The sequence below is a fragment of the Alternaria atra genome (genome assembly GCF_907166805.1).
Source record: "Alternaria atra isolate CS162 genome assembly, contig: 30, whole genome shotgun sequence".
Taxonomy (NCBI): Eukaryota; Fungi; Ascomycota; class Dothideomycetes; order Pleosporales; family Pleosporaceae; genus Alternaria; species Alternaria atra.
In genome coordinates, this window is record NW_025091329.1 from 1,018,485 (window position 1) to 1,045,381 (window position 26,897).

At 51.1% G+C, this 26,897-nt stretch overlaps 8 protein-coding genes across 8 annotated transcripts; 4 read left to right on the plus strand and 4 right to left on the minus strand.

The window, feature by feature from the left end:
• Nucleotides 1-2,185: 2,185 nt before the first annotated feature.
• Nucleotides 2,186-4,577, minus strand: ALTATR162_LOCUS9736 (uncharacterized protein; the record flags this gene model as incomplete). The annotated part of the gene is made up of 6 exons (XM_043317370.1): nucleotides 2,186-2,610; nucleotides 2,658-3,200; nucleotides 3,247-3,553; nucleotides 3,724-4,158; nucleotides 4,409-4,465; nucleotides 4,521-4,577. 6 exons carry the CDS (start codon nucleotides 4,575-4,577, stop codon nucleotides 2,186-2,188), a joined length of 1,824 nt encoding a protein of 607 aa, XP_043173305.1.
• Nucleotides 4,578-7,214: 2,637 nt separating this feature from the next.
• Nucleotides 7,215-7,721, plus strand: ALTATR162_LOCUS9737 (uncharacterized protein; the record flags this gene model as incomplete). The annotated part of the gene is made up of 4 exons (XM_043317371.1): nucleotides 7,215-7,262; nucleotides 7,314-7,374; nucleotides 7,428-7,557; nucleotides 7,607-7,721. 4 exons carry the CDS (start codon nucleotides 7,215-7,217, stop codon nucleotides 7,719-7,721), a joined length of 354 nt encoding a protein of 117 aa, XP_043173306.1.
• A 385-nt stretch (nucleotides 7,722-8,106) lies between these two features.
• Nucleotides 8,107-8,997, plus strand: ALTATR162_LOCUS9738 (uncharacterized protein; the record flags this gene model as incomplete). The annotated part of the gene is made up of 2 exons (XM_043317372.1): nucleotides 8,107-8,179; nucleotides 8,228-8,997. 2 exons carry the CDS (start codon nucleotides 8,107-8,109, stop codon nucleotides 8,995-8,997), a joined length of 843 nt encoding a protein of 280 aa, XP_043173307.1.
• A 72-nt stretch (nucleotides 8,998-9,069) lies between these two features.
• ALTATR162_LOCUS9739 (uncharacterized protein) lies at nucleotides 9,070-9,877 on the minus strand (the record flags this gene model as incomplete). The annotated part of the gene is made up of 2 exons (XM_043317373.1): nucleotides 9,070-9,680; nucleotides 9,730-9,877. 2 exons carry the CDS (start codon nucleotides 9,875-9,877, stop codon nucleotides 9,070-9,072), a joined length of 759 nt encoding a protein of 252 aa, XP_043173308.1.
• Nucleotides 9,878-13,143: 3,266 nt separating this feature from the next.
• ALTATR162_LOCUS9740 (uncharacterized protein) lies at nucleotides 13,144-14,008 on the plus strand (the record flags this gene model as incomplete). The annotated part of the gene is made up of 2 exons (XM_043317374.1): nucleotides 13,144-13,786; nucleotides 13,845-14,008. The coding sequence occupies 2 exons, from the start codon at nucleotides 13,144-13,146 to the stop codon at nucleotides 14,006-14,008; spliced, it is 807 nt and encodes a 268-aa protein (XP_043173309.1).
• A 462-nt stretch (nucleotides 14,009-14,470) lies between these two features.
• Nucleotides 14,471-15,222, minus strand: ALTATR162_LOCUS9741 (uncharacterized protein; the record flags this gene model as incomplete). The annotated part of the gene is made up of 2 exons (XM_043317375.1): nucleotides 14,471-14,859; nucleotides 14,919-15,222. The coding sequence occupies 2 exons, from the start codon at nucleotides 15,220-15,222 to the stop codon at nucleotides 14,471-14,473; spliced, it is 693 nt and encodes a 230-aa protein (XP_043173310.1).
• Nucleotides 15,223-16,069: 847 nt separating this feature from the next.
• Nucleotides 16,070-18,776, minus strand: ALTATR162_LOCUS9742 (uncharacterized protein; the record flags this gene model as incomplete). Its single annotated transcript, XM_043317376.1, has 5 exons — nucleotides 16,070-16,217; nucleotides 16,267-17,264; nucleotides 17,312-18,446; nucleotides 18,500-18,521; nucleotides 18,656-18,776. The coding sequence occupies 5 exons, from the start codon at nucleotides 18,774-18,776 to the stop codon at nucleotides 16,070-16,072; spliced, it is 2,424 nt and encodes an 807-aa protein (XP_043173311.1).
• Nucleotides 18,777-22,245: 3,469 nt separating this feature from the next.
• On the plus strand, nucleotides 22,246-25,864 carry ALTATR162_LOCUS9743 (uncharacterized protein; the record flags this gene model as incomplete). Its single annotated transcript, XM_043317377.1, has 4 exons — nucleotides 22,246-22,899; nucleotides 22,953-25,220; nucleotides 25,271-25,487; nucleotides 25,542-25,864. The coding sequence occupies 4 exons, from the start codon at nucleotides 22,246-22,248 to the stop codon at nucleotides 25,862-25,864; spliced, it is 3,462 nt and encodes a 1,153-aa protein (XP_043173312.1).
• Nucleotides 25,865-26,897: the final 1,033 nt, after the last annotated feature.

A 26,897-nucleotide genomic window follows, 5' to 3' on the forward strand; every position in this document is an offset into this window, starting at 1 on the left:
AGGACATACATAACGCGTCGATCCATAATCGATTTCCGCGGCCCTCATCCCAGATTCGGAAACGATGGAGGAAGCTCCAGAGGTTGTTACCAACTTTAACGGTGGTCCCACAGCATTGGATCTTGTCGTATCCGCCGCCTTGGTCCCAAGTATACGACAAAGCAATAAACGAAGGACACTCGTCGAGATCAGCATGTGTGAGCTCACAGCAAATTTGATCACTCGAATCTCCAGGGGCTACCGTAAGGAGTCGGATGCTTTTTTGGTGCGATCTAGCCGTTCGTAGCTCGGGACAGCCATCTCTTCTCGTGCTCTTTCGTGTGATAGTATTGCACCACAGTAATCTTAAGCTTCGTTACCTTTCGTCGTGAAGCATACGGTTCAGGCGACGATAGGGCTGATGGTTTCTCGAATTTTGTATAGCGGAGATGCTAAGAGCTGTGAGATCGGGAGGAAAGAGTGAATGATCAGGCTGATTGTCAGCCTGAGTGGTCGGCCGCGGCCGAAGAAGGGGTCAGCACACAGCCTCTCATGCGTGGACGCTCAGCTCTCAGACCTATTGGCTGCATGTCCTGTGATAGGCACATAGAGCTCTCGAGAACCAAAGTTTTTCGAATAATGTAGGAAAAATGAGGCAGGATGCGAATATTAATGGCTGGTAACACGATTGCAGGCAAGTCGAGAAGTCGCCACTGACATCAAGCACGGAAATGCCCCGCAACCCCGCACAGCATCCACGTATATACATGTGAAAGTGATCACTCATGACACGCCTCAGTCTTGCTTTGAAATAGTCAATTCATTGTCTTTTGTGTACAATTATCGGAGTTATTCATTCCGCCTGTAAAAGCACTCAAGCGCCTAGTAGCATCTATTCATGTAACCTCATATCAAGCGTCCTGATGATATCAAAACGTAGGCCGACGGTGCTCCTCCACCCGCTGCCTATTATGCTGGACAGTCACCACATCCTCAAGTACCGAGACATCTTTAGGACGATCACCACCACTGCCTTTCGCAACAAATCTCTGCTTCTCATTACCATCTGTATGAAAGCTCGCTTTCACAGTCCCTCTACTCCTGCTACTGATGATTAAAATCTCTTCTCATCTGTTACTTCAAGATCGCGTTGTTGTAGTATATGACCTACGCATTCATTAATACTATAGAACACGACCAGACTTAGAAAGATTCAACTTACTAATAACCACGTTCGCCATTCTTGTCAACCAAGTCATAGACAACGCCTCCGACTTATTCGGTAGCCTCGTACCCTTCTGCTGCGTCAGATGTCATATCTCTCGCACCATCTCTTTATATTCCCAGTCCTTCTCCCTTCTCAAATTGCATTTCATTCTTGAGCAGATCTTGTGACCGCGAGAGGGGCCAGTGGTGTTCCACGTCGAGTGTTCGTACTTCCAGTCGTTTATTGTCGAGCCAAAGGAGCGGTTTGTACGAATAGGAGGTACTTCCGTGGTGTTGTCGATGGCACGGTTGTGCGTGAAGTAATGGCTAGAGGAAGGTGGCATGACTTTGATGGCGATGTGGTAGGTTGGTGCTATCAAGGCTGCGCCATGGACTGCGTAAGACTAGTTGGCAATGGCGCATTGGTGTCTTGGGTAACTGAGATATGAGGAAGATATGTGGTATTTGGATTTGTATAGGTTTGCTGAAAACCTACAAGTATGAGCTGATGTCAGTCTTGTAGGAGCTCCGCACCGTGGCAAGCTGTACCGTCTGAACTTCATGAATGTTAGAAATACTGAATAGCATGTGAAGAGTCGCAAACGCTATGCAGACGCGACTTTGATGTCTCACACTGCTTGCAGTTGACTGAGAGAGACTGCATCACGTCGCTAGCAATCACTATCAAACCGTTGCTGACGTGTGAGAATGATCACAAGCTATGCGACATATTACTCATCCTGATGTAGAGAAGTCGTTAGGAAATTATTGAAATCTCATTGAGGCCGTCCACGCCGAAAAGCTATGGTCTACAGTATCTCCATGGAGCATGCTCAACTCCCACCAATCAAAGAGAAGCGTAATGGCATGATGACGTGAAGCTGTTCAATGGCCGGATACTAGCAACGATTCCCAAGACTTACAAATTATTGCAGCCCCACACCATGCCCTCATCTGATCCAAAATCCAAACTATCGGATCTAAATACATGGACCTACTGCTAGTACCTGCCACCTGGTGGCGGTTGGCCATACTGTTGTTGGCCTGGATATCCACCGGGACCACCTTGAGGCGGTCGCTGCTGGCCATACTGACCTGGTGCAGGTGGCTGCTGGCCATAACCTTGTGGAGGTGCACCAGGAGGAGCGCCGTAGCCTTGAGGTGGCTGCTGACCAGGAGGAGCACCGTAACCTTGCGGCGGCTGTTGACCATATCCTTGCGGAGGCTGCTGACCGTAGCCTTGCGGAGGTGCGCCGTATTGACCGGGCGGTGCACCGTAACCGCCAGGTGCTGGGTTGGTCTTCTCGTCCTTGGAGTCGTAGCTCCGGTCAATGGCACCAAGAAGTAGCTTGATGATCCAAAGATCGGGTGTGAGATCGACAGGTGGGTTGGCACGCATCATCTCCTCCTGTTCGTTCTCAAAGTCTAGATCTATGTTAGCACGGGTCTGACCCGTAGACGGGGAAACTTACTGGATGTACAGTCAACCATAGGGCCAACTTCAGGGTCCTCATCCAGTTTACCGAGGAATGCCCTAGCGGTCGTATCGTTTCCAACTTGGGCGAACTCAAAAGCGACAGCGCCGCGGCCATAGGGCGTCGACTGGAGTTGCCTGTAGGTGTCCTTGATGACTTCAAAGATTTTGTTTGCATGTTCACCTGCCGGCTGCCCATCAGTGATGGCGACGACCAATACTGGCTTCTGCATCTGTCCAGAGCGTGCCTTCTGGAGTACTATCTCATTGATGACCTTCCGCTCCATAGATGTGCCCATAGGTGTGAGGCCCTTGAATTGGACACCACGCATGATCTCTTCGATCTGAGCCTCAGTCGCAACGCCATCTTGAAGAGGTCGACCCTGTTGGTTGCGAGCGCCAGAGAGATCGGTGTTCATACAACGGACAGAGATTCCATCGTTATCAAAAAGGGTAGCAGCAAAAGAGACTCGTTCCAGAATAAGGCGCAAGTCTTTGATACGGCTGCCTTCCTCCTCGAACTGCATAGATCCACTGTCGTCTGGAAAATGTTAGTCTGACCAGTAGCCTCGACTTGAACGACTTACCAATGTACAGCACAATATCATACAGTGCCAGCTTGACAATGTCGTTTGCAATCTCCTTCTGGATGCGCCAGCGCTGGATGACTTGGTTGATCTTTGAAGGAGCTTCTTGGGCGATTCGGTCTAGGTTTTGGCAAATTGGAAAGTTCTGAAGACCCTTTTCTTGGATGCAAGCTTGTAACAGCTGTTTGTAGCCTGCGATTTCAGCTGGCCCAGCTTGAACCTGTTGAGGAGGAGGGGGGCCGCCGTAACCTCCTTGTGGTGGAGGTGCGCCATACTGGCCTTGCGGAGGTTGTCCTGGTGGACCACCCTAGTCTTACGTCAGTATATATATATATGCCACTAATGAATATAACTAGCTCTGCGTCTTTGCTCGTACGTGTTTTGATGCTCAAACAAAAATGAAGTTGGAGTTTGGATAGAAAGATCCAAACACTCAGGCGGGGGAACAAAATTCAAAAAGTCTAAATTAGTACGAACATTTGCCTGGTAAGGGGGCTGCTGGCCGTATGGTTGACTATACTGCTGTGGCGGTTGTCCATAGGCGGATTGCTGTGGTTGGCCCCATTGACTTTGCTGGGGTGGTTGTTGTCCATAGGGCGGTGGAACCTGCGGCTGATTCCACTGCGCTGGAGGTGCTTGATTTGTTTGTGGCGATTGTGGAAATGGGGACTGAGGATACGGAGACTGAGGCTGAGGATATTGTGATTGAGGCTGCTGTCCTGGGGGTGGCGGAGGGGGTCTGCTATACCCCGATTGTCCTTGAGGATACGGTGAAGATGTGCCGTAGGAGTTTGGAGCTGCTGGTTGCGCAAAGGGTGACTGTGGCGGCGCATACGAACCAGGACGTGGAGGCATAGGAGGTGCAGGCTGTTGCTGCTGCGCATAAGGATTTGGCGCCTGCCCGGCGTTGGGCTGATAGGCGTTGTAGCTAGATGCCATTTTGCTTGATAGAGGCATGTGTGGCTAGGTCCAGGAATGAATTGTGGCGCGTCGAGTCCAGAGTGGATTTGTTCCAGGTGGGCGAGGGGTTTATTGGGAGCCAAAAGCAGAGTGGAGACTAGGTAAAAGGCTTGCGAATGCCTAGTCTCAGGTGGCGGGTAGAAAATGTGCGATGACGACGCAGAGCAAGTGACAAGAGAAAGAAGGAGCTTTTTGGGCTTACCCCGGGAGCACCGGCACCTTGGGCACCTGGATATGCTTGATACTGTGGCTGGCCAGGCTACGTTGCATTAGTGAATCATTACCAACAGTTGGCCTTTCACCTGAGAACTTACGTAGCCACCTTGTCCACCCTGCGGAGGATAACCAGACGCAGCGTTGGCGGCCGCCATCTTTGATGCGAGCTACAGCTACAGGTCAGCCCGATGATGACGCAGGCGGGGCATGGAGGGGCAGCCAAGGAGCTGGCCGCAACGTACACCCATCTTACTGTTTGCGTGTGAAGGTTGTAGTGGCAGATGGAGGGTTAAGGAAATCGGACAAGGCTGATTCTCGAGATAGAATTGGGGTGTAGAGGAAGCGGCAGGTCAGATGGATTTAATGTGTGCCTTGCGCTGTTCGTTGGAAGAAGAAGCTCAAGCTGACAGCTCAGCTCAGGCGCAAGGCCCTTGCCTGCACAGCCCCATTCGGAAACGCCGCTGCATCCTTTGGTCACCTTATCACGTCCCCATTGGTCCAAGCCACATGGCCATTATTCAATTGCTTACCCTGTGTTTGTATGAAATGTGGAAACGTGTTGTCGGGAAAACCGGTAAGGCTCTGGAGGCGCAGCGTTTGCGCCACGAACGAGCGGGGCATCACCAGGCAGCCGGATACTGTCCAAACATCTTCAAAGTATGCGAATTTGCCGGTCAATCACTTTACTGCGCCTCAATCGAACCACGTTACAGCAAGAGTTGCATATGCATTTGTATTACACCCGCAGCTTACAAGGCAGCCCATGCGCGTACTGGCTTGAGTTGTGTATTGTATTTAGATATACCTATCAACATCATATCCTGCTAGACGTATACAGCGTCTTCTTTGCCGCGTTTCGTGTATGGCAAGAAATGGTTTTAGGTAACAAACTTGTTTGATTGACCAAACTAAGCTGTAAATATTGGAATGATAAACTCCGAAAACTCAGGATCCAGTGATGAACTGTGTCTTGTATGTAAATTTCCTGGAAATGAGAAACAACTTCAACCCAGGAGGCAGGTTAGCTCATTCTCCCCAACCAGCAAACCCGGCTAGAATCGCGAGTATCAACTACACTCTCACCAACACAGCTGGTGACAACTGAGGAATTTCGACCATTCTATCGGCCACAAACTCCGTCACCGACACCCGTGTCGTAACAGAACCATGTATAAGCAAAGTTCTACTAATTCACAATGCTTACGCGAACACTCTTTTTCTCGTTACGATATGAACGAAGGCCTGTGTCAAGAAAGCAGAAGTCAACATCTTTTGCTCACAGTTGACTACACCCTCTGATCTACTATTCGAACTGATTTCGACTAGGATCAGGCGCAGAATAGCCTCTTCGGAAGAGAAAGCCTTGTAGCTTGTCTTCCATTCTCGCGAACTGTAATTTTATCAGCGTTGATTACTCTATCTGTGAGTCCGTGTTGTCATTCTTCCATATCTCTATGCAAGATGGAAGGACTTACAAATCCCCGTCCCTGCACCCCATCTCTAACCCAAACTCCGTACCCACCCATCAAATTTGCCATCATGACATCAGTAGACAAGCGATCTCCTACTATCGCAATTTGATCTGGCCTAGTCACGCCAGAGTCCGGATGCGCCTTGAAGTAAGCCATGACCTCTTCCTTACAGCCAGGCTTCTTGGTAGAATGTCGCAACACTTTGACTCCAGTGTTGGCCTCCAAAACAGCAGCTTGAGCATAATCCTTATCTGAAGATGTTCCAGCCGTGTTAGAGACTATTAGAAGTTTCGTGCCTGGATAAGCGCGTCGAAGGCGCTGAAAATGGTCCTACGGATGGGGTCAACCAAGTTCTGAACGAGGGGACACATGTAGTAGTACTTCATATGGCTTATGAATCTCGTCCGTGTGTGGAACAGCAAAGCAATTATCCTTGTCGAGTACTACAGCCTGGATGTCCACCTCCTTCTGCTCGTTTAGGCCATCTTTCCTGAAAGCTTTGGACAGGGGAATCGGGAGATGATTGAACGTTGAGATGGTATGTTGTGGAAGACACAGAGTCGGATCTCTCAGCAACCGAAACACGTTTAGAGTACCTGAGATGTTCATTTGAAATGTCGGGCAACGGGGTTCCAGGAGCGAGATTGAGTAGTGACGCGTTTGCGGCGCGACGCTTTTCGAGAGATGTTCTTTCCGATGGTTCCGATTTTATTCCGAACGCCTCGACACGCCGACAATATCAACCATGTACCTGTGGACTTTGACTAGTTCCACTGCATGTAACTCGAAACGATAGAGGAATCATACTCATTTAATATTGAGAAAGTGCCCATGTTCTTCGCTGCGATGGCAAAGCATCTCAGTCCTGTATCGTGGAAATGAACAAAACGAACAACATGGTCGCGATTCATACACGTTTTCGTCCAGAAACAAGGAAGTGCTACCGTGAAATGGGTTTAATACCCTCTGAACGCTGGACGACTGAGAACCGGAGTCAAAAGGTAAGAGAGCACTCAGCACAAGAGACAGGGCATGATGACTAAGGACTGGTCCGAGCTCAACCTCAACTTTCTGTAGACAGCGATATTAGCATCGCGCACGCGCTTCGCAACCACGACGCCCCAGTTCGTGCCCTACTCCATTATCGACGACCACTACGCAACAGCCAAAGGCGAACCTCTTTGCGGAACACATTCGCGCAACGAGTACGGTTTGCGCCCACGACACGAAGCCCTATTTCTCGCAACCTACACGAAACGTCTCACCGCGAGACCAAGTTAGAAATACCAGACACATTGGTTCGGAATCTATACAGAAAAAATGACGAGCACTATCGGTATCCCTATCAAGCTCCTCAACGAGGCAGCAGTACGTTCACCGCTGATTACTGGTCCTCAAACCTGCGCTAATAGGACGTAGGGTCACATTGTCACGCTTGAGATCACATCCGGTGAAGTCTACCGCGGCAAGCTGATTGAAGGTGTGCATCCTATATATTTCCCACCGCCTTGAACTTGTACTAACGAGCCGCAGCCGAGGACAACATGAACGTACAGCTGAAGGACATCACTGTCACCGCCCGCGACGGTCGCGTCTCACATCTCGAACAAGTGTACATCAGGGGAAGCCATGTGCGGTACTTCATTGTCCCCGACATGTTGAGGTATGATCTATCGCATCGTTCGAATGAGAAACGCGCTAACAGAACATAGGAACGCACCCATGTTCCGATCGAGGGGCACAAGGGGTCGCGGTGTCGGTCTTGCGCGTGGTAGGGCAACAGTCAACAGGGCAAGGGCTAGCACTCGTGGCGGCGGTGGCCGTTGAACGAGTTGAGAGATATCGGCGAAAAGACGACACGAGCAGAGAGCAAGTTACGAGAAGCGCAACACTAGCGAGAATGCGCCCTCCGCTGCGAGAACTAGACAATGGAGGCAAGGACAGGTATGCAACCAGATCGCTTTTGCTGGACATACGCTGAAAATTGGGATAGCTCCGAAATTGATGATACCTTTGAATGGGATGAATGCACATTTTTTGTACATCGTCAAAAATGTCATGTGCTATCTAAACTTGTTCAGTGGCCTATGAAGTGCTACAATACAACCAGGCGTAGTCGCGAATGTCTTTGATAGTCGCAGGCATCTACCCCACGTTGAATGGCGAGACCCCCGAGAACTCCGCAACTCGACACTTTTTCCACCGACACGACATGGACATTAAGAACCCACGACGCATTCTCGCCATCGGTGCGCCGGAAGCAGGCGTACTTCCCCTGTTGAAAGGTACGTTATGTTTCTTTTGCATCGTGTGCATCCACTGACTCTGCTTAGAGCTTACAGGTTCCGCCCCAGAGCCAACGTCCGGAACCACTGCCGGCCTTACGCACGAATGGTGTCTCGAGACCAAATACTACACCGCAACTCTTCCCATATGGATCGATGAACTCGCCAATGTCGCGGAATGGCGCACCGAATTCACGAAGCACGAAGCCCGCGAGGTCGTCACAGCGCTCGGTGCGTGGATATACTGCTTCAAGAAGCCAGTCGAAGCAAAGGATCTAGATGTGATCAAAGAGACTATGCAGGCCGTTTCCGATGTGATTGAGCGTGCCTGTGGCTACGGTGGTGACATGGTGTGTCTGGCTGTCGCCATGCCGCAGTCCATTACCCCTTACCTCGAAAAGAGCCATGAAGAGTGGGAAGAGCTTGCCATGGACTATGGTTTTGAATACGTCGACTCGGAAAAGAAGGGCAAGAATGAGTTTGGCGAGGCGACAGGAGTGCACCGAGTTCGGGAAGCGCTTGAGGCTGGGGAATGGGAGAGTATGGCAGATCTGGACATGGGCGATGATGAGGATGGCTTCGATGGCAGTTTTGCTGCAGAAGAGGCGGAGATGAACATGGAGTTGTTTGGCATGAAAGGCGCGCTAGCTGGGTTCGATGACGATGAAGGTCCGGAATCAGGAGACAAAGAGGTCGAAGAGCTAGAGGTCATGATGCAGAAGATGGTTGCTATTAAAGAAATGGGCGAAGGTATGGAAGAGTCCGAACGAAAACGTTTCGCCGCGAAAGCAGTGAACGACCTGTTAAAGGATTATTGATTCCGGGTACTTCAAGCAACTCACAGACACTGCCGAACACCACCCATAGACATCCACATACTACCAAGTACTTTAACTCTTTACACCGAAACACAGCAGAAACGGAAAATCCATCTCCCTCGCCGGCTTTCCGTCCTCAGCATCAACCTCCTTCCGCAGAATAAAGGCCTCATCAACTCTCACCTCGTTAAATCCTGTTCCTAATAGCAACTCTTCCATCTCGCCTTTTTTGATCCCATGTCTCTCCACTCCCGGCCTCTTACTCACCGGATGGAACGGCACCGCCTCCGGCCCGAAGTCCTCGTAGTCCGTCAACGCAACAACACCTCCGGGTTTCAAGCATTTCTTCATCGTCTCCAGGATCGCCGCCATTGAAGGAATGTGATGCAGTGTCAAGTGAGAAACTACAAGATCAAATCGGTATGAGTAGGGTGGTGATGTAGCCTCCCCACGATGTGTGGCGAGGAGTGCTGCTGCACTTTGCAATTCATGGGAGTCCGGATTTTTCAGGAAGTGGTTTACTGAACAGAGATTTGGGTGTTCTGTTGGAAGATCCGCCAGCTTGGTGTCGAAAGCGCTAATCATGCCGTCTGCTGTGTCGACGCCGATGAGGCTGCGTACGTGGGGAGCTAGCATGAATGATAGGAGGCCAGTGCCACACCCAATTTCTAGCACGTCGAGCTCTGTGATGCTTGTTAGTTCTGGACTGGTGGTGAAATAGGTTGATGGTACCTTTGTTACGTCCATCTGTGAATGCAGGTACGTAACGCTTGATGGCTTCAAGTGCTTTCGAGGTCGATTCTACATGCTTCTCATTCGAGTCCCATTCGAGTGCTTCTTTGCTGAAGCGCGCATTGTTAATGTCTTGATTTGAGGCCATCGCTTATTCTGGGAGAGAAAAAAGTTCAGGGCTTTAATGGATAGATTCGCAACTTGTGTACGCATATATGTATGGATGGGGCTAGGACACATGACGGCGGGGTTGCGGGGCATCGCCCGCGGACAGATGCCCTTCGCAGAAAGAACTGAACACCTCTAAGCACGCTAGGAGATAGGAGACCTTTTACACCTGCTGCACGTAGCAACAAGAAGGCTTGGTTTTTTTAAGAACTTTCTACCTTATATTTTAAAGGGAGGAGAGTTATCTCCGTAAGATTTAAATTCTTAAAAACGTTATTGTTGTGCTGTTGTAAGGTAGTGAAGTTGTGCACTAAGGGAGCGCGCAGATCACCTGTCCAGTTTTTTATGCGAAGGGCGTGGACAAGCGTCGGCTGGTAGAACAACGGCATTTCCCCAATAACCCGTTCCTTGGAGCTCTGAACCTCACCAGGGTGACGAACAGGGATAGTAATACGAATAGCCAACCTGTAGAACACTCTATTACAACCATAGCAGCACCAGCCGCAACAGTGATTGTGGCCGCCGTTCTTCAAGAGGTACTTTGCCGCGCCTGTGGCACTACCGAGGTAGTCCCACAACACTTTTGGTAGTAACGTTCATTTACTTAGCACCAACAATATACGGGAATCCGCATTGAGCGAACGAACGGTCAAGAGTCTTAGCAAAACCTGGCTCAGAGTTACTCGGCTGCTAAACATTGCGTCTTCGATCATCGCTCAGCAGGCAAACGCTTAGTCCGAATAGCTTGGAGCAACATGTTCCGACAATACCAACACTCTGTCATCACCTACTGGCCATACCTTAAGGCCAGGGCACTATAAATCTACCACATAATTCATACATCATGTCGGGAATCATTTGTTTCCATAAGAATTTGACTATGCGTAGTAGGATAATCATCTACTTACAACAAGGAAAGAAAGAGTTAATGGGGAAAAGCATATGGCAGAATACCATTACAGCAAGGATATGGACTCGTTAATAAGCTGTTTTAAGCTGCATAAAAGCAGATCCGTAAGTCATGGGGTATCGTCTTTCACACATGTGCTGCCATTGTGGGCCTCAATGACACTCACGTTTAAAGACTTTCGGCCTATCTTAACTCAGACCACTGGGAGTTTCTGGAGCCCGCAAACCTACATTTACCCCACCACTCCAGGTAACGCATTGAGCTGGTATTTGCCTGGTCGCTCCCCACTTTCATCAGTCTCGTAGACAGCCGGCATGCTAGCATTGGTGTATAAACCTCTTGATCCGACCAGTAACTCTATTCACTTACTCAAAGTTTACCCTGGAGAACCGCATGAGCCCCTTCGATGCGTGCTCTCACACCCAAATCTACATGACCACCTTTCCTATGTCGCTTTGTCCTACACCTGGGGTCAAAATAGTGATACATGTAACATGCAATGCAATGGCCTGGATATCCAGATTGGAAGAAACCATCGAGACTTTCTTTATCGCTTTCGCTCTTGGAATGTTGGTCGTAAACTCAATCTGTGGATTGACGCCATCTGTGAGAATCTGTGAGCGATATTTGTAGTTCAGGAGCGGTAACGTGTGGAGAAAGGTATCAACCAAAACGATATGGAAGAACGAAGCCAACAGGTCACTAAAATGCGTGAAATATATTCGTCGGCTATATCAGTCATTGCATGGCTAGGGGAAACAACTGACGACGACACTGTAGCGTATCCATTTGTACCTGATCGCCACCCTGGTAGACAGTGGACGTACAAGGGCGTAATATGCCTCTTACAAAAACCGTACTGGTCCCGCATCTGGATTATTCAGGAAACATTATTGCCCCAATTTCTGAAAATCTGGTTGCGGGAATACCGAGCAGATGCAGACGAATCAAGCCAAATAATAATCCAAGAAGATGTTACTTCCATACCGTCAGGTGTCTCCCAACATAGAACGCTGGCTGTGCCGGGTGTTCCAGGAATCAACCTCCTGGAAACCCGAGGCTCATATCGAGCCTATAGAGACCCACAGAACCAGTCATTTCGCAGGTTCTGGCTCTGGCCACAATCGTTCGAACTCCGGTGGTTGATCGACTCGTTTACTACCTCAGGATGTAGCATTACTCACGATAAAGTATGCGCATTATTGAGTCTTGCAAATCAGAACAGCGGGCCTTCACATGATTTCGTACCTGATTATACCACGTCGACCGAGCAGTCGATCTTACAATTACTTGAAAACCAATGCGCAAGCGGGACACCGGATATGTGGAAAGAGTGTGACTTTCTCAACGTATTCCGTCGTGTGTGTTGGCACTGGATCGTGAGGAAATTACAAGATTTAGTCTTCAAGTGGCACCAGGTGACTCTACTACGGCAACGGAGAATAGACTGCCATAGGTGGAATCGAGAAACCCTACATGGATACTTCTTCATTACAGCAGAGAACGAGCCGGTAGCACCATTTCGGATCCCACATGCAAATGTAACTAGATGGGGTCGCACTCCCAAACGCGACCTCGCGGTGATGTCCACGAATCTCCATGATCTGCACGAGGTGATTCAAACCCTCGCGACTTTACTGACAGCCTCCAGCACTTATCGCATTCTTCGCTTCGCAATTCTGGTGGCGATGATTTACAAGATGTTACACACAGCCCCAACAGCAAGAACTTAGTCGTCGGAGCAATTACCACTCCGCAGCCTCACGAAATGCGCGTGTGACGAAGGCGACTTCAAAATTTACGCTATCCTCACATCATTCGCTACTCGCTTCAAATTTATATTGCTCGCTAACGGCACTTCATATGAGCTTTCCGGGGAAGACCCATGGATAGATTACCCCACACGAAAACCAGGCTCGCTCTTCCTCGCGAAGCGCGCCGCTGCACGCCACAACCACACTATGAGGCGGGTACAATATCGCCTCAATATCGGATCCTGCGTCCATGATCGGATTTTGACCCATGGAGGATCTTGGAAGTCATACGGTGGACATTGCGTGTGGCTGGAGGGCAACAAGCTATGTTTCGCGGTGATGACCATACCCATTGCTGCTACAATGCCGTAGGCAAAGGGCTTGTGGTCATTTAAAGACAATATGCGGTCCTTGACTTACCAGATGTAATCGGTCGTTGCGCTCCGTTTCTCATTGAGAACAAGATGAGAAGTCAGTAACACCATCTGAACTTCTGGAAGACATATAAGGGAAGAGTTGAGCGCACCATATCATCATTAAAGCAAAGACACTCGCTATCTAACACTCCGCACAATCTTTATCATGTACACATCCGCGCTCCTTCTCGGCGCCGTTGCCGTCCTCCTCGACACCGTATCCGCCCACGGCTTCGTCAAGACTGTCAACGTGAAGGGAACCTACACCAACGGCTCCGACCCGGTCTGGTACTACTACCCCAAGGACTCTCGTCCCCAGACTGCAGGCTGGGATGCTTTGAACCAAGACAACGGTTTCGTCGAGCCGAACTCCGTTGGCACAGCGGACGTGAACTGCCACAAGAGTGCCACAGCCGGACGTCTCTACGCCAACGTCAACGCCGGAGACACCATTGAGTTTGCATGGAACACTTGGCCAGACAGCCACAAGGGCCCAATCATCAACTACATTGCACCTTGCAACGGTGAGCACCCTCCACAGGTCAATATGACGAGCTCCCCTGCTAATCAGTTTTTCCCTTCAGGTGACTGCACCACTCTGACTCCTGGTGCTCTTCGCTGGTCAAAGATCTCCCAGTCCGCCATCATCAGCCCAGGAACCTGGGTTACAGACAAGCTCATCACGGACAATTTCAAGGTCTCTACTGTCATTCCAGCCAAACTCGCACCTGGCAACTACGTCATTCGCCACGAAATCATTGCTCTTCATGGTGGTCAGAATGTCAATGGCGCGCAGCTGTACCCTCAGTGTAAGTACCATATTGCTCAGCACCTAAAAGAAGGAAGATATGCTAATTAGCGCTCTAGGCTTGAACCTCAAGGTTGGTGGCAGTGGTTCTGTCAAGCCGACCTCTGGTGTACCTGGAACTAGCTTGTACACAAAGGACATGCCTGGTATTGTGTTCAACATCTACACCAATCCTACAACCTACACCTTCCCTGGTCCGGCGCTATGGACTGCCGCTAACTAAGCGTTGGTGTTGGCACTCCGTGTTCGGAAGATATGGGATTAAAGAGCTATGGGCTGTGGGTTGGTTGTTGTAGCGATTGTAGGCAATGGATACTGACTTTCGCTTCGTGTTTATACTTGGTTTTCTTGATAGTTACATAGACTTAACAATCATTTTAACAGTCTATCATCTCCATAACGCGAGCAGCTTCCACAGGGTGAACATAATCGAAGTCAGTCAAGAAGTAATTATAAAGACCCAACGAGTGAATCGAGTTTTGAAGTTTTGAAGTTTTGAAGTTTTGTAGAGGTATATTGCAAACCTAGCTCAGTTCCTAGAACTAAAGCAATAACAGTAGGAAGACTAGTCAGCCAACCGTTGTGGTAAAAAACGCCAAACTCCTCATTCCCGTTTTGAACAATACACTCGACACATGATCGGACAACTTCTCTTCCCACCTGCCGCACGCGCATTGCTCTGTGTCTACTTCCTGACAGTCTTCGCGGCCTTGCCAACGACCTTGACAAGTTCTCCGTACGCCTCGGTGAACTCCTCATCGCCCTCGCCTGCCTTCTTGCCCATCCTCTCCTTGCCAATCATGACCACGCTGGTGGGCCTCTTCGTTGCGCTGGCCTCGCCAAGCTGCGCGCGGCTCTTGATGTAGATGTACGGAACATTGTGGTCTTCGCAAAGAACGGGGATATGCGCAATGACGTCCATGGGCGAGATATCAGCGGCGATGACGACAATGGCACTGGGGTCGCTCAGAGTACCGGCGCTTGAGGCGGCAGATTTGCGCAGCGCTTTTACGACTTCTTTTACACCACGACGGAGGGTCTTGGATTTGGCGGCTGCGGTAGGAGAAATGTTAGCTTTTTTCTTTCTTTTTGGTTGCGCCGGAGGCTAGATAAATAATATCAGAGGAACATACACTTCTTGACGGTCTTGAGGATCTTCTTGACCTCCTTGTCGTTGTCTGCAAGAGGGAACGCAAAGGGGACGAGTGCGCCGCTTGGCTCGGCGTCGCCGTCTACGACGTTGACCATGGAGACCTCTGGTTCCTTCTCCAGCTCAGCCTCGAGCGCGTCTACCATCTCGACATCGCCCTTGATCTTCTTCTCCTTCTTGTCCTTCTTGCTCTTGGACACGCCATCTGTCTCTGCGCGCTTTTCCTTCTTTTCCTTCTTGTCCTTCTTCTCCTTCTTCAGCCTCTTCTCTTCGATATCTTTGGACATTGTGTAGTTAAGCGACTATAATTTCTCGGTATGAGTTATAAATGTGGATATGTGGTGGTCGCTTGCGTCGTGCTGTGGTCGGGCTGGTCGCGGAGCTGTGTTCACGATATTGGAAATTTTTGGAAAAGAGCTCAACGCGCTAGCGATGCATGCAGGGTGGTCCGTGGGCAACCATCGACTAGTGGCTTCACACAACCTGCGGCCCTAGTCGAGAACATCACAGCACACATAGGCACCACAGACATCACAAACGGATTGCGTCAAAGCTGATATCGATGAGGGAAGACGTATTCATATAGTACTATTGGAGACCAAATCGCACCTTCACTTGATATCTACTACCGGAATACCTCCCATCTCCGTCGCCGCGAAGTCGAATCATGAAATACTGTGTGGTATATGTAGAGAAAAAGCCCCATGCCACCAAGAAAAGGCATTACCAAAGTAGAGGCAGATAAGAAACAGGTATTAGCAAAGATGCTGCAAAGGCAACGCTAGTAGCAAGACCGAAGTAAAGTAATAACGCGCCTAGGGCCAGCCTTCGATAGTCCAGAAATGCCGATGGGTATGAGCGAGGGAAAGATATTAGAAGAATACCAAACGAGGAGAGCATGAGCTCGAGTGTGTAGGATCTGGACCAGACCGCCCTGTGCGCCGAATTACCCCAATCTTGAAAAAGGTCAAATGAGATAGGAATAGACTGATGCTGAATGCGCCAAACTCCTTGACATGCTCCCAGGTGCAAGGAGACGACGACAGGTTGAAGGAAAGTCCACATTCTGTAGAAGAAAAGGGAAATGGAAACAAAATCGCGAAAGATCGCAAGCAGGCTAATGATAGCTCCCGCTTAATAGGCCATTTGCATCTCGAGGACCTGGACGCCGCCAGCAGCCATTGACGGCGTAGCAGATCCTGATCGAGACGACATGGCATCTTCATAGCCAACAAGGGCCTGTGAATGTAGTTTGAAGGCCTCGCCCATGAGTTTGGTGATACTGTGCACTGTTAGTGGCAAGCTTCAAAGCTAGATACTGTTTTACATACCCCCAAACAACGACCTCATCGATCATGCTTCCCCAGAGACGTGCAACTGTGGAGCTCAGCTTTGCACCATAGACATCTACGGAATCGTCATCGAATAGATTGCGCAATTTGTTGTACATTGCTAGCTCCTCTTCGGTAGCGGGCTCTTCGTCGTGCTCCAAGCGGTAGAGCCACAGCGTTAAGATGACCATCAGATCCATGCCGGTAAGTGGATGCTCGATGCTCCAGTTGGTAGCGGAAGTCCGCGCAACCCAGCGTATGCCTTGCACAGCAGCAACCTCAATACAATCGAAGCATTCCTGAATGACCTTGATCATCTCAGGTGAGCGCTGAACCTTGTCGCGGGCATTTGTCATGGCGGCAGCTACTTCGTAAGAGTCGTGGTAGCGGAGAGCTTCCTGAATGGACTTTAGGTCGACCACTAGTCGGGCCCTGGTGTTCCTGTACAAGGCCATAGCGTTGAAGATGAGTGGATGACCCTTGTGTGGGGCGCTCAGTTGGACAACGACCGTCTCCGGCTCGCACAACTCAAGCGACTTCTCCCAGGTCTCCAAAGCCAGACGAAGCTTATACTCAGTGACTACGTCCTGAAGGGCCTCAGGGCTGCGCTTGTGGTACCACACTTCGAGGAACAAGGCATTGATCATGACGCGTGTGGCGAAGGCACTGTAGCGCGCAGTCTCGCCTTGGAATAGATTGTCATGTGCTTGACGGAAAGTGATAATCTTGGAAGCACTTAGACTTTCGCGCCACGCTTCTTCGTCAGATACCTCCATGGTCCAGAGTGACTCTGAGGAGGGCAACTCGAGGGTGTCGAACTCGTTGAAACCCATTGCCGGCGTGTGGTTGTAGGTGAGTGTCAACAGGCCGAAGAATATGTAGACTGCATAGTAAGTTCTACGGCATTGCTCGTCGACGGCCCACTCTTCATGGCTTGGTTGAGCGCCATCACGGGCATCAGATCGGAGCTTGAGCTCATATCGGTTTCCGGCGACCATCTGCGATATGTTAGTGGCTGTCACGAACAGACAAGATGGAAACGTACGTTGGCGAGAAGACTCTTGATCGAACAGGACCACTCAAGGCCCTTTGGATCACCACTCCAGCTAGAGAAGATCATGTTAAGCAGGGTGCTCTGCATAGTCCATAGAGGGCATTTGCGGGAACTAAAATTCTCCTTGTTCTGGAGGAACTGGTTGACCAGAACCTTTGATCCAATGTGTAACATGTAGGCTTGGTCCTGGTCAAAGATGTATAGGGCACCTATCGATAGCACAGCAAGTAGTAGCGGGGCAGATACCTCGGTGGGGTTGAAGGTGGCGGGGTGCAAGAAGGGCAGATGATGGTGGAACAGATCAAAGTACGTCTTCAACAGGCGGTTTAGCGTGTTCAGACTAGGCAAGTGGAACGTCTCCAGGAGCGCGTTTTCACTGTCATACTGCTTGATGTTCTCGTATATCCTTGCGCATTGCTCCTCTGAGTCTAGCTGAGGGGCACGCGTCATCATCAGAGCCTGGTTGGGGCCGGGCGACTTGCGGTAGTCGACAGGCGATACGGGTCCCATCATGGAGGGATAGGGCGAGAGCGCGCCAGGAGTACCGAGCCCGTTGCCGCCGTTCATTGCTGAGAAGGTAGGGGCGAGGCTATCGCTACCAGACATGGTGCGCTCCATGAGGGGTGGAAGCTGGTGAGGATGCGAGCCGAGTGCGCTGGCGCTGTTGAATGCCGAGTGCGTGTTTGGGGATGACTTTGGCTCTGACTGGGGCACCATTGAGTCTCTCCAGGGCATCTGTGGTAGCATATTCTGGCCTGGGGCGGTGTATGGAATGACAGGCTCCATCATGGATGGGCCGGTGGGCGATATGACGGGCTCGTTGTGCTCAGAGATCATCTCGGGTTCCTGGCTCGCCATTGCCTTGTGATGAAAGTCGGTCATGAGCATGGCAGCGGCGTTGAGGTCTTCATCCTCGTGCATGGCATCATTGTCGACTTCGATGCGCTCGAGCGTCGTCGCACTCTCGACAGGGGCGGCTTTGGACGGCCCTTGGTCGGCCGCCTTGTTGCTCGTGCGGCGCTTCTGCTCGCTGGGAAGGGGCGCGCCGCCGTCCTTTGCGTGGACGGTGCGGTCGTGGCGCAGGAGGAGATCGCGACGGACGAAGGTGGATCTACACTTTAGGCACCTAGTCAAGTCAGTGCATGGCTCACACGCAGTTCGTACAAGGGCGTTTCTTACTTGAAAGGTCTCTCTTTGGTATCTGTAGTGAGGGGCAAGTTAGCAACACTGTCTGTATCTTCCCCGCAGCGCGACCACGTCGCGAGTGTCCCGCAGCAATAGCTACCCCGCTCCAAACAACCAAAGCTCCATCGCGACACGAAGAAAAGGACTTACGAGAGCGCTCGTGACGGCTGCGATGTTCTGAACGAGAGAAAGCACGGTTGCAAAACTGGCACTTGTACTTCTTCTCGGGCGCGCCTGTCTTGCGGACAGCGGGCGACGAGTTCGACGCCATCTCAATGGATGCGACGTCTAGTATGAGATTGAGGCGGGAGATGGCCGATGCTCAAAGATGCTGTAAACCGGCCAGGACGCGTTGATCAAAGTGTGTTGTTGATGGGCGTGGTGAGACGGCTGTGCTCTTCGTTCATCCCGTGAATTTGCTATAAACAATAGTGCAGCACCGGAGTGGCCGGTGAGAAAAGGTGATGTACAAGCGTCAGCGCCGTCTGGCAGCGTGCGCAATGATGGAGCGATATGCGGCGTTGATGTTTGGATGGATTCAAGCTGGGCGAGGGTGAATAAGGAGGGGTTTAGGATCCCAAAATCAACTGATGGGGGGAAGGCGCACGTCCTCCGAAGCCAGCCTCATCATCCCCCTGTGGTCTTGGACCGAATTATTGCAACGCTAGCGCTTCTAACGCGACCTCTCTATTAATTACCACGTCTGCTTTTGCTGGACAACTGCCTGTCGTTGTCACTATACAAGTGACATGCGACATCAAGGGTCTGTTGCTCTCTCTCCGCCTAACATGGCGACTTCACACCAAGACTACCTCACTCCATCTCCGTTATACAGCTCTCAAACCAAAACATCTCTCATGAACAGCTCGAGGTACCCGCTCCCACAACCCGGGTCATCCCTAACCACAGGCTTCTGGACCAATGTGCGACATGGCAGCCGCCTGTCCAATGGTCCCTCTCACAAGAGCCTCAACGAGCATGGTCTCGCCGTACCACCCGCTGTCCAGCGGAGTCGACTCTCCATCCACCAGTTGCCGCACGACACCTCAAAGAGGCGGTAAGTACCTCGAGTATGCTTTTACTCTTGGAGGAGTAGTCTACTGGGGCGCCAGTTATCAGATGCAGCCCATGCACAAGGTGGCTCACCGCCTCATTTTCTACCTAGGTCCGCCTGCGCCATCATTACTTACAACCGCCTTCAATACATACAAAACATGCAACCATCGCCCCTCTGTGGTCTGTGTTGCGCGATGACGAAGGGCGCGGGAAAAGGGGTTGCCCCTCGCTTTCGCACCATGACGCCAGCATGTCTCTCCAACTTCCATCACCAAGTGGTGTGGCACGAGTAATTGCGAGACGATCGTCGGCTGCGCTCCCTCGTTCCTGAACTCTATCCATACATTCGGGCCCCGTTCCCCGGATCCACTATCTCAGTTTAGTCTGGCCCACATATGCAGTAGACGCGACGGCTTGCAGAGCTTACACGAACATTTCAACGCCGTGAACACAGTGCTTCTTGCGCATGCCGGTAGACATCACAGTACGACCGAGCCCTCTGGCCGAGGTCTTTTCGGCTCGGGGAGACACGTACATTCCGACAGACTCTCCCGTCAGCAGCAAAGTGGCAGAGTCCACTAAATAAAAATGCCCCGCTTGTCTTCCTTGAATCGGGGATGCGCGTATGATCCTGGAGCTTATAGCGTTGGTCGCGGCCTAGCAAACGCTCTTCCTACCATGACACACCTAGTTGCTCTCACCGTTACTCTACACAAGCCAGCCATCGCTACACATGCCTCCTACAACTCCTCTAATGGCCCCTCAGTGACCATTGTGTCAGCGAGGGGCATTGCTTTTCAGTGAAACCCCCCCGCGCTAGCACGTTTCTCGTAATGCTTTAGAAGCAAGGCGGGTTGTGATGGTGGTTTCAAGTGGCATTGGATGGTCTGTCCGCCTAACACGGACGCGGCAGGACCGGTACTCATCCGCCTACGCCGTCAGGTAATTTCGATGCGATAGAGGCAAACGACTAGCTCATCTCAGTGAAGACGAATAGTGGCTGAAAGCTGACCAAGCCCGTATGTTGACATTGCATCATGCCTAACACCGTCCACAGCCAAATTGCATATCAAAGGTACGCCCTTTCGGCCCTGCAGGGCACAGCGAACCTACTATTGGGGATTCGTTCGATGCTACGATGACATCTGAACGGGTGGTTGCAGCAACCCCCACATGCAACACGGCAGCTATCGCATCCTGCTCTCCGTTTGAGACTTCTCCGTCTACAACAGCGCTTCTTCATTTCTCGATAAGACTGATGTCCCGAGGGCAGCAAAACATCTTGGTCAATTGATGACTGGCCCACCCACCCTCCGACCCACCAGCCCAGTGTCGCAGAACCCAGAAAATGGCATTTCCGCTTCCACGCGGCAAGCCAAGCAAGTTTGAGACTGGCACCGGCCACTAAGATCCGCAATAATCATTCCGAGCTTCCATCACACCTTCTATTATGAGATGTGCGTGTCAGTCACCGCTCTCAACGAGGTGGACGTGACAACCGCGGACTACTCCGTTGAGTGTTATAGGCATGCTTTTGTGGTATCACGGTTCAGCCATTGATTGATGTCCTTCACACTTCCAGTCGCATAAGAGTCAGCATCGAGACTCGAGTGAAAGTCCCCCGCTGAGCTGCGGGGCATCAAGCTACGTTCCGTGCAAATGAGAAGTCTAAGGACGGCAAACGCACAACGTCAGAAGTTGAGGTTTGGATGGTGGTACAAGATACATGGTCGCACAATCCTCGATGCGCCGGCATCCACCCGCAACGGGAGGGAAGTCCTGGTTATCCTTGAGGACCACGTTTCATAGCGTAAAGACCCGAAAATATGTAACGAGTCAGACAGTGTTCTAGATGAGCTGACAGGTTATGGAAAGCCTAATGTCCCCGCTCTATCACCAGGCTCTTCGGCATCAAAACCTCTTGCTTACTACATCCAGAGCTTGGTGGGGCCGTATTATCAATTGCAGGTGTATACTATGCATGATCGGTGTAAACAGCTTCTATGATTTTGATAACTGTGGCGTAGACAAAGTCGATGTGGCCAGTTCAGGGTCAGTCGCTTACCGTCTGGCTATACATACATGCACAACGGCTGCAGGCTGCAGGCTGGCAGGGCATATAGACGTGCATGAGGGTTGCAATATGTAGGCAAGCTGGCGGGTTCCGAGAACAATCCTATTGAAGGAAGGCCCAGAACTTGACACATTGTTAGCTGCTTTTATCCATAGCCAGCCCAACACGTGATGAATGGCACAGCACCTGCAAGCGTCCCCACCGGACCCTGGGCCCTCCACCGCTCACGACGGCTGCCAACGACCCGCCCTGGTGTTGCAGTTTCTTTCGCTCGAAACCGTTCTTCTTCTCAACCATATTCATACCGGAGTGCTTGCTGCGAGGTTCTATTCGCTGCGTCCCTCAGCTAGGCGCGCTCCTCATTCGCATGCCAGCCGCCTCTAGCCCAATTGCATGCCCCCATCCACCCCGGCCATAACACGCGGTCATATCAGATCCTCGAAAACGACCGCGTCGTAAGATCAGTCGGCCCACATTGCGACCGCTTCTACTTTAGTCCTGGGTCGCAGCAGAGGGGTCGCGTCTGCGAGGCTGAAGATTATTGCCTTCTGCCCCCGTTCCCCGTCCCCCACCGCAGGTTGCGCCTCGAGGCACCGTGAGAACCACCACCATGAACGGCTTTAGTGGCACCACCGACGCTGGCGGCATGTACGTCAAGGCGCTATACGACTACCAGGCCGACGACCGCACCAGTCTGAGCTTCCGGACGGGCGACATAATACAGGTCATCACCCAGCTCGAGAGCGGCTGGTGGGACGGAGTCATCCACGGAGTGCGCGGCTGGTTCCCGAGCAACTACTGCGCCGTTGTGCAGCGCCCAAGTGAAGACATTGAGAGCGACAGAGACGGTATTGACGCCGATGACGATCATGAGACGAGGTCGGCAGGCGGTGCTGAGTTCGACACCTCAGACGGCGAGTCCCTGAGCGGTGGAAACGAGACCATATTACCCCTCGAGCGCAACAATGCACCACACAACAAGGAGGAGGAGGCCGCCTTCTGGATACCCCAGGCGACGCCAGACGGCATGTTGTTTTATTTCAACACCCTGACCGGTGTCAGCACAATGGAACTACCTTTGGAATCGCCTTCTGCTAACGAGAGCGGCCCGCGCAATCGTACTGATGTTTTCATACCTGACATGTCGCGACCGCCAGCTGAGCTACTAGCATCAGGCTCTGGATATAACATGGAGGACACGGACGATGAAACGTCAGCGTCTGACTTGGAAGGCCTGGGAAAGAAGGGCTCATACCGTTCGCGCGTAAGTTTTGCGCTGCTATTCGTGGAGCGAATACTGACATGGTTGCACCACAGCACAGGCAGCGCTTGTCCGATGGTCTTTCGTCGGCAACCTCGATGGAGTCAATGAACGGTGGGTATCAAGGCAGGTCCTACGATCAAAGCGGTATGAGCTTTGCAGCTTCTGCTGCCATGCCTCCCACTGGTACGACAGCTACTTCCTTCGCCAACAGTCCAGCTCTGGGCGGCGCCTCGACGCATTCACGCAAGTTCTACGACGACGTAAGCCCGGTTCCTCTTACCTGGAACAGGATGGTGGAGGACATGCGACGCGCAATAGAGCGCTACAAGCAAGCTATCAACAACAGCGACAGGTCTGAGTTTGTAAAGCGCGCCGAGGACATTTCGGACCACTTGCGACTACTTCTCGCCGCTGGCTCAGGAACTACAGACAATCACTCTGGTAACCCCTCGATCATATCTACAAACAAGGCCTTGTATCCTCACTTCCGGGAGACAATGTCGCGATTCTCGAAATTAGTGCTGTCTTCGCATATCGCGGCATCCGACTTTCCTCCCCCCGATTCCTACTCCAAGTGCCTGAAGGAAGCAGAAGGCGTCCTAAACGGTGTCTTCGGTTTTGTCGAGGTAGCACGTCAGCAGCGTGGAGAGGAAATCCCGCGTCTTGTGCCGGGCTTCGTAGTAGGCAATAACACTGGAGGCAGTTGGCAGAACAACGGTACTGACTCTCGTGATGCCAATACCTCAATGTACTCTGACCAGGACGATTATGAACCTTCCATCGAACCAACCCTTAAGCTTGATTCACGCATACTGGAAAGACTACAAGATGTCAAGAGATTGATCGTTTCGAGTCTGCGGCGGTTGGATGAGCAGTTGGTGGTCCGGGATACAGTCATTTCACATCGGAAACACCAAGCGATAGGCGACCACGTATGCAGTGCTGCAGGAAAGGTGCTAGAGGCTTGTCGGCCCTGGATATCCACCATCGAACAAATCAACCTCGCGTCTCTAGACGCAGATGCCCAAGGGCAACAACTAAGCGAGTTTAGCGTCCAGAAGCAGAAGGCCTACGATGTCGTATCTGAACTTGTGATTGCATGCCAAGGAGTAGCAGCACCACTGGGAGACGAGTGGGCTGAACTACGTGGGGATTCACTTGAGGACCGGATCAATGCTGTGCGAGCAGTTGCCCGAGATCTGGAAGCGACGTGCGTCCAACAGTACAGCCTACTGCAACAATTATCGGACACTGTCCCTCTCGCCGATATTGTGAGCCGTACAGACCCAAGGAGAAATACCGATAGTGAGCTGCCAAACCATACCCGGGGGCCATCTGGTCCCGAGAGACCCTTGCTTGGCAATATCCCGAAGGCAGACACATACAGTGCAGGTACACCTCTTGACGAAGGAAAGGTCGAGCCGGTCCGATCTGCAAACAGCAACAAGAAGCTCAAGGACTTCTTTGGTGAAGTTCCAGTCATCCCTCAGCAGGCAATTGAAGAAACACCAGAGTACTTGAAGCTCGACCATGAGGGCGAAATATCCTATGACCACAAGTCTACACCACCTCAACTGAAAGGTGGTACTCTGGCTGGTCTCGTTGAGCAGCTGACACGTCACGACCGTCTGGACCCAGCGTTCAACAACACCTTCTTACTCACCTACCGATCATTCACCACAGCTTCTGAGCTATTCGAGATGTTGGTCAAGCGATGGAGTATACAACCACCCCATGGACTGGCTAAAGAAGATTATCAGCACTGGGTAGACAAAAAGCAGAAGCCGATCCGATTTCGAGTTGTGAATATTCTCAAGAGTTGGTTCGACAATTACTGGATGGAGGGCAACGATGAGGAAGCACGGATCCTGATCCAACGGGTGTACAACTTTGCAAAGGACCACGTTGCGACCACCAGTACCCCAGGAGCGGCACCGCTGATGACATCGGTTGAACAACGATCTCGAGGACCAGACATGCCCACGAAACGCTTAGTCCTTACTTTGAGTGCCCAGACGCCGCAACCTATTCTACCTAAACACATGAAGAAGCTGAAGTTCTTGGACATTGACGCAACGGAATTCGCTCGACAACTCACCATCATCGAATCTAGGTTGTATGGCAAAATTCGTCCGACGGAGTGCTTGAACAAGACATGGCAGAAGAAACTTGCTCCAGGCGAGCCTGATCCAGCTGCAAACGTCAAGGCGCTTATTCTACACTCCAACCAGTTGACGAACTGGGTCGCACAGATGATTCTTACGCAGCAAGACGTCAAGCGCAGAGTGATTGTCATCAAGCACTTTGTCAATGTCGCAGATGTAAGTTAACTTGACGGATTTATATAAGAACAGTGGCTAACACGATCCAGAAATGCCGACAACTGAACAACTTCTCTACACTAACTTCTATCATCTCAGCATTAGGAACTGCACCCATCCACCGCTTGAACAGGACCTGGAGCGCTGTAAACCAACGCTCCATGGCGACCTTGGAGAGCATGCGAAAACTCATGGGTAGTACCAAGAACTTTGCAGAATACCGAGACACGCTACATCGGGCGAATCCCCCATGTATACCCTTTTTCGGTATGTAACCCTCGACCAAGACCTTTGCATCAACTAGCTAATCCGTGTTGCCAGGTGTTTATCTCACCGATCTGACGTTTATTGAAGATGGTATTCCGTCTTTAATCAAACGCACAAACCTTATCAACTTCGCAAAGCGCGCCAAGACGGCCGAAGTCATTCGTGACATCCAGCAATACCAAAACGTGCCGTACCCGCTACAACCCGTTCCAGAGCTGCAAGACTACATCCTCACAAACATGCAGTCAGCGGGCGATGTGCACGAGATGTACGAGATGAGTTTGAGCGTCGAGCCAAGGGAGCGCGAGGACGAAAAGATTGCAAGGTACACTACCTATTTCTCCTTTGATCGTTCCAAAACTGGGCTGGAAGGATAGCAAAAGATATCAAACCGCCGAGATGGAGAATAAACGGCAAACAAGCGGATATGAATGCGACCTTTGGAGAGAAGATGGGGCTAACGGCGTTTTAGGCTTCTCTCCGAGAGTGGATTCTTGTGATGAGATTGTGACAAATGACGATGATACCCCACACGAAACACTACTAGCATTGTTGGTTCAAAGGATTCTGGAGTACTTGATTTTTCAAGGGCGTTTGCTATTCTGATTTACCCTAACGATGGAATGAAAAGAGTTGGATCTTTGTGGAACATTTTTTTGCTCTCTTTGGTGCTGGCGTAGAGCGCTTTGAGCGGATGCGTATGATTTACCTCTTCGGTCTACAGAACCGGTAAGCTCCGCCTTTCACGGCACATTACGATGGGCGCTTGCGGTTGGGAAAATCTTCTCTTGTCATAGTCAGCGGAACGGCATACTTTATCTGTCGCTGGCGCATCAGCAGGTTCATAGCAATTTCATTCACAATGATGATGTATACTCTGTGTTTAGTAAACAGCTATTGTAGCGTCCATTGTTCGAGTTTTAGACCCTGGATCCATACGGAGTATATTTCTAGGCACAGTCCTTCGTGTTGTGAGATCGTGGCTAGACTGGGGCTCGTGTTTGATTATTGGGCGGGCGGCGAAGGGACGCTCGGCGCTTCTCTTCTACCTCGTATCGGCGGCAGTTCCTGACTCTGAGCCTAGGGTGCCAATCTAACGGAGTGCTTTGAAGTGTCGAAGTGACGGTGAACAAAACACCTGTTCATGATGGGTTTGTGAGGCGAGATCGTCGTTTGTGCTTTGGTGCATAGGAGTGTACTGATAGTTGTGCGTGTGAGGACTGGAGTTTGGGCAGTCGCCATGACCACTGGCACATGAATGTGTAGACTAGGTTTACTTTCTCCCGGTGTTTAAACAAAGAGTCCAACCAACGTGGCTTACGATTACTGCCCAGATACTTGCGCTCACCTTTAAAACAATTGAAGGTGCCTACTTGCTCGCGTGCCTCTCATAGTAGAGTGTAACTGGAC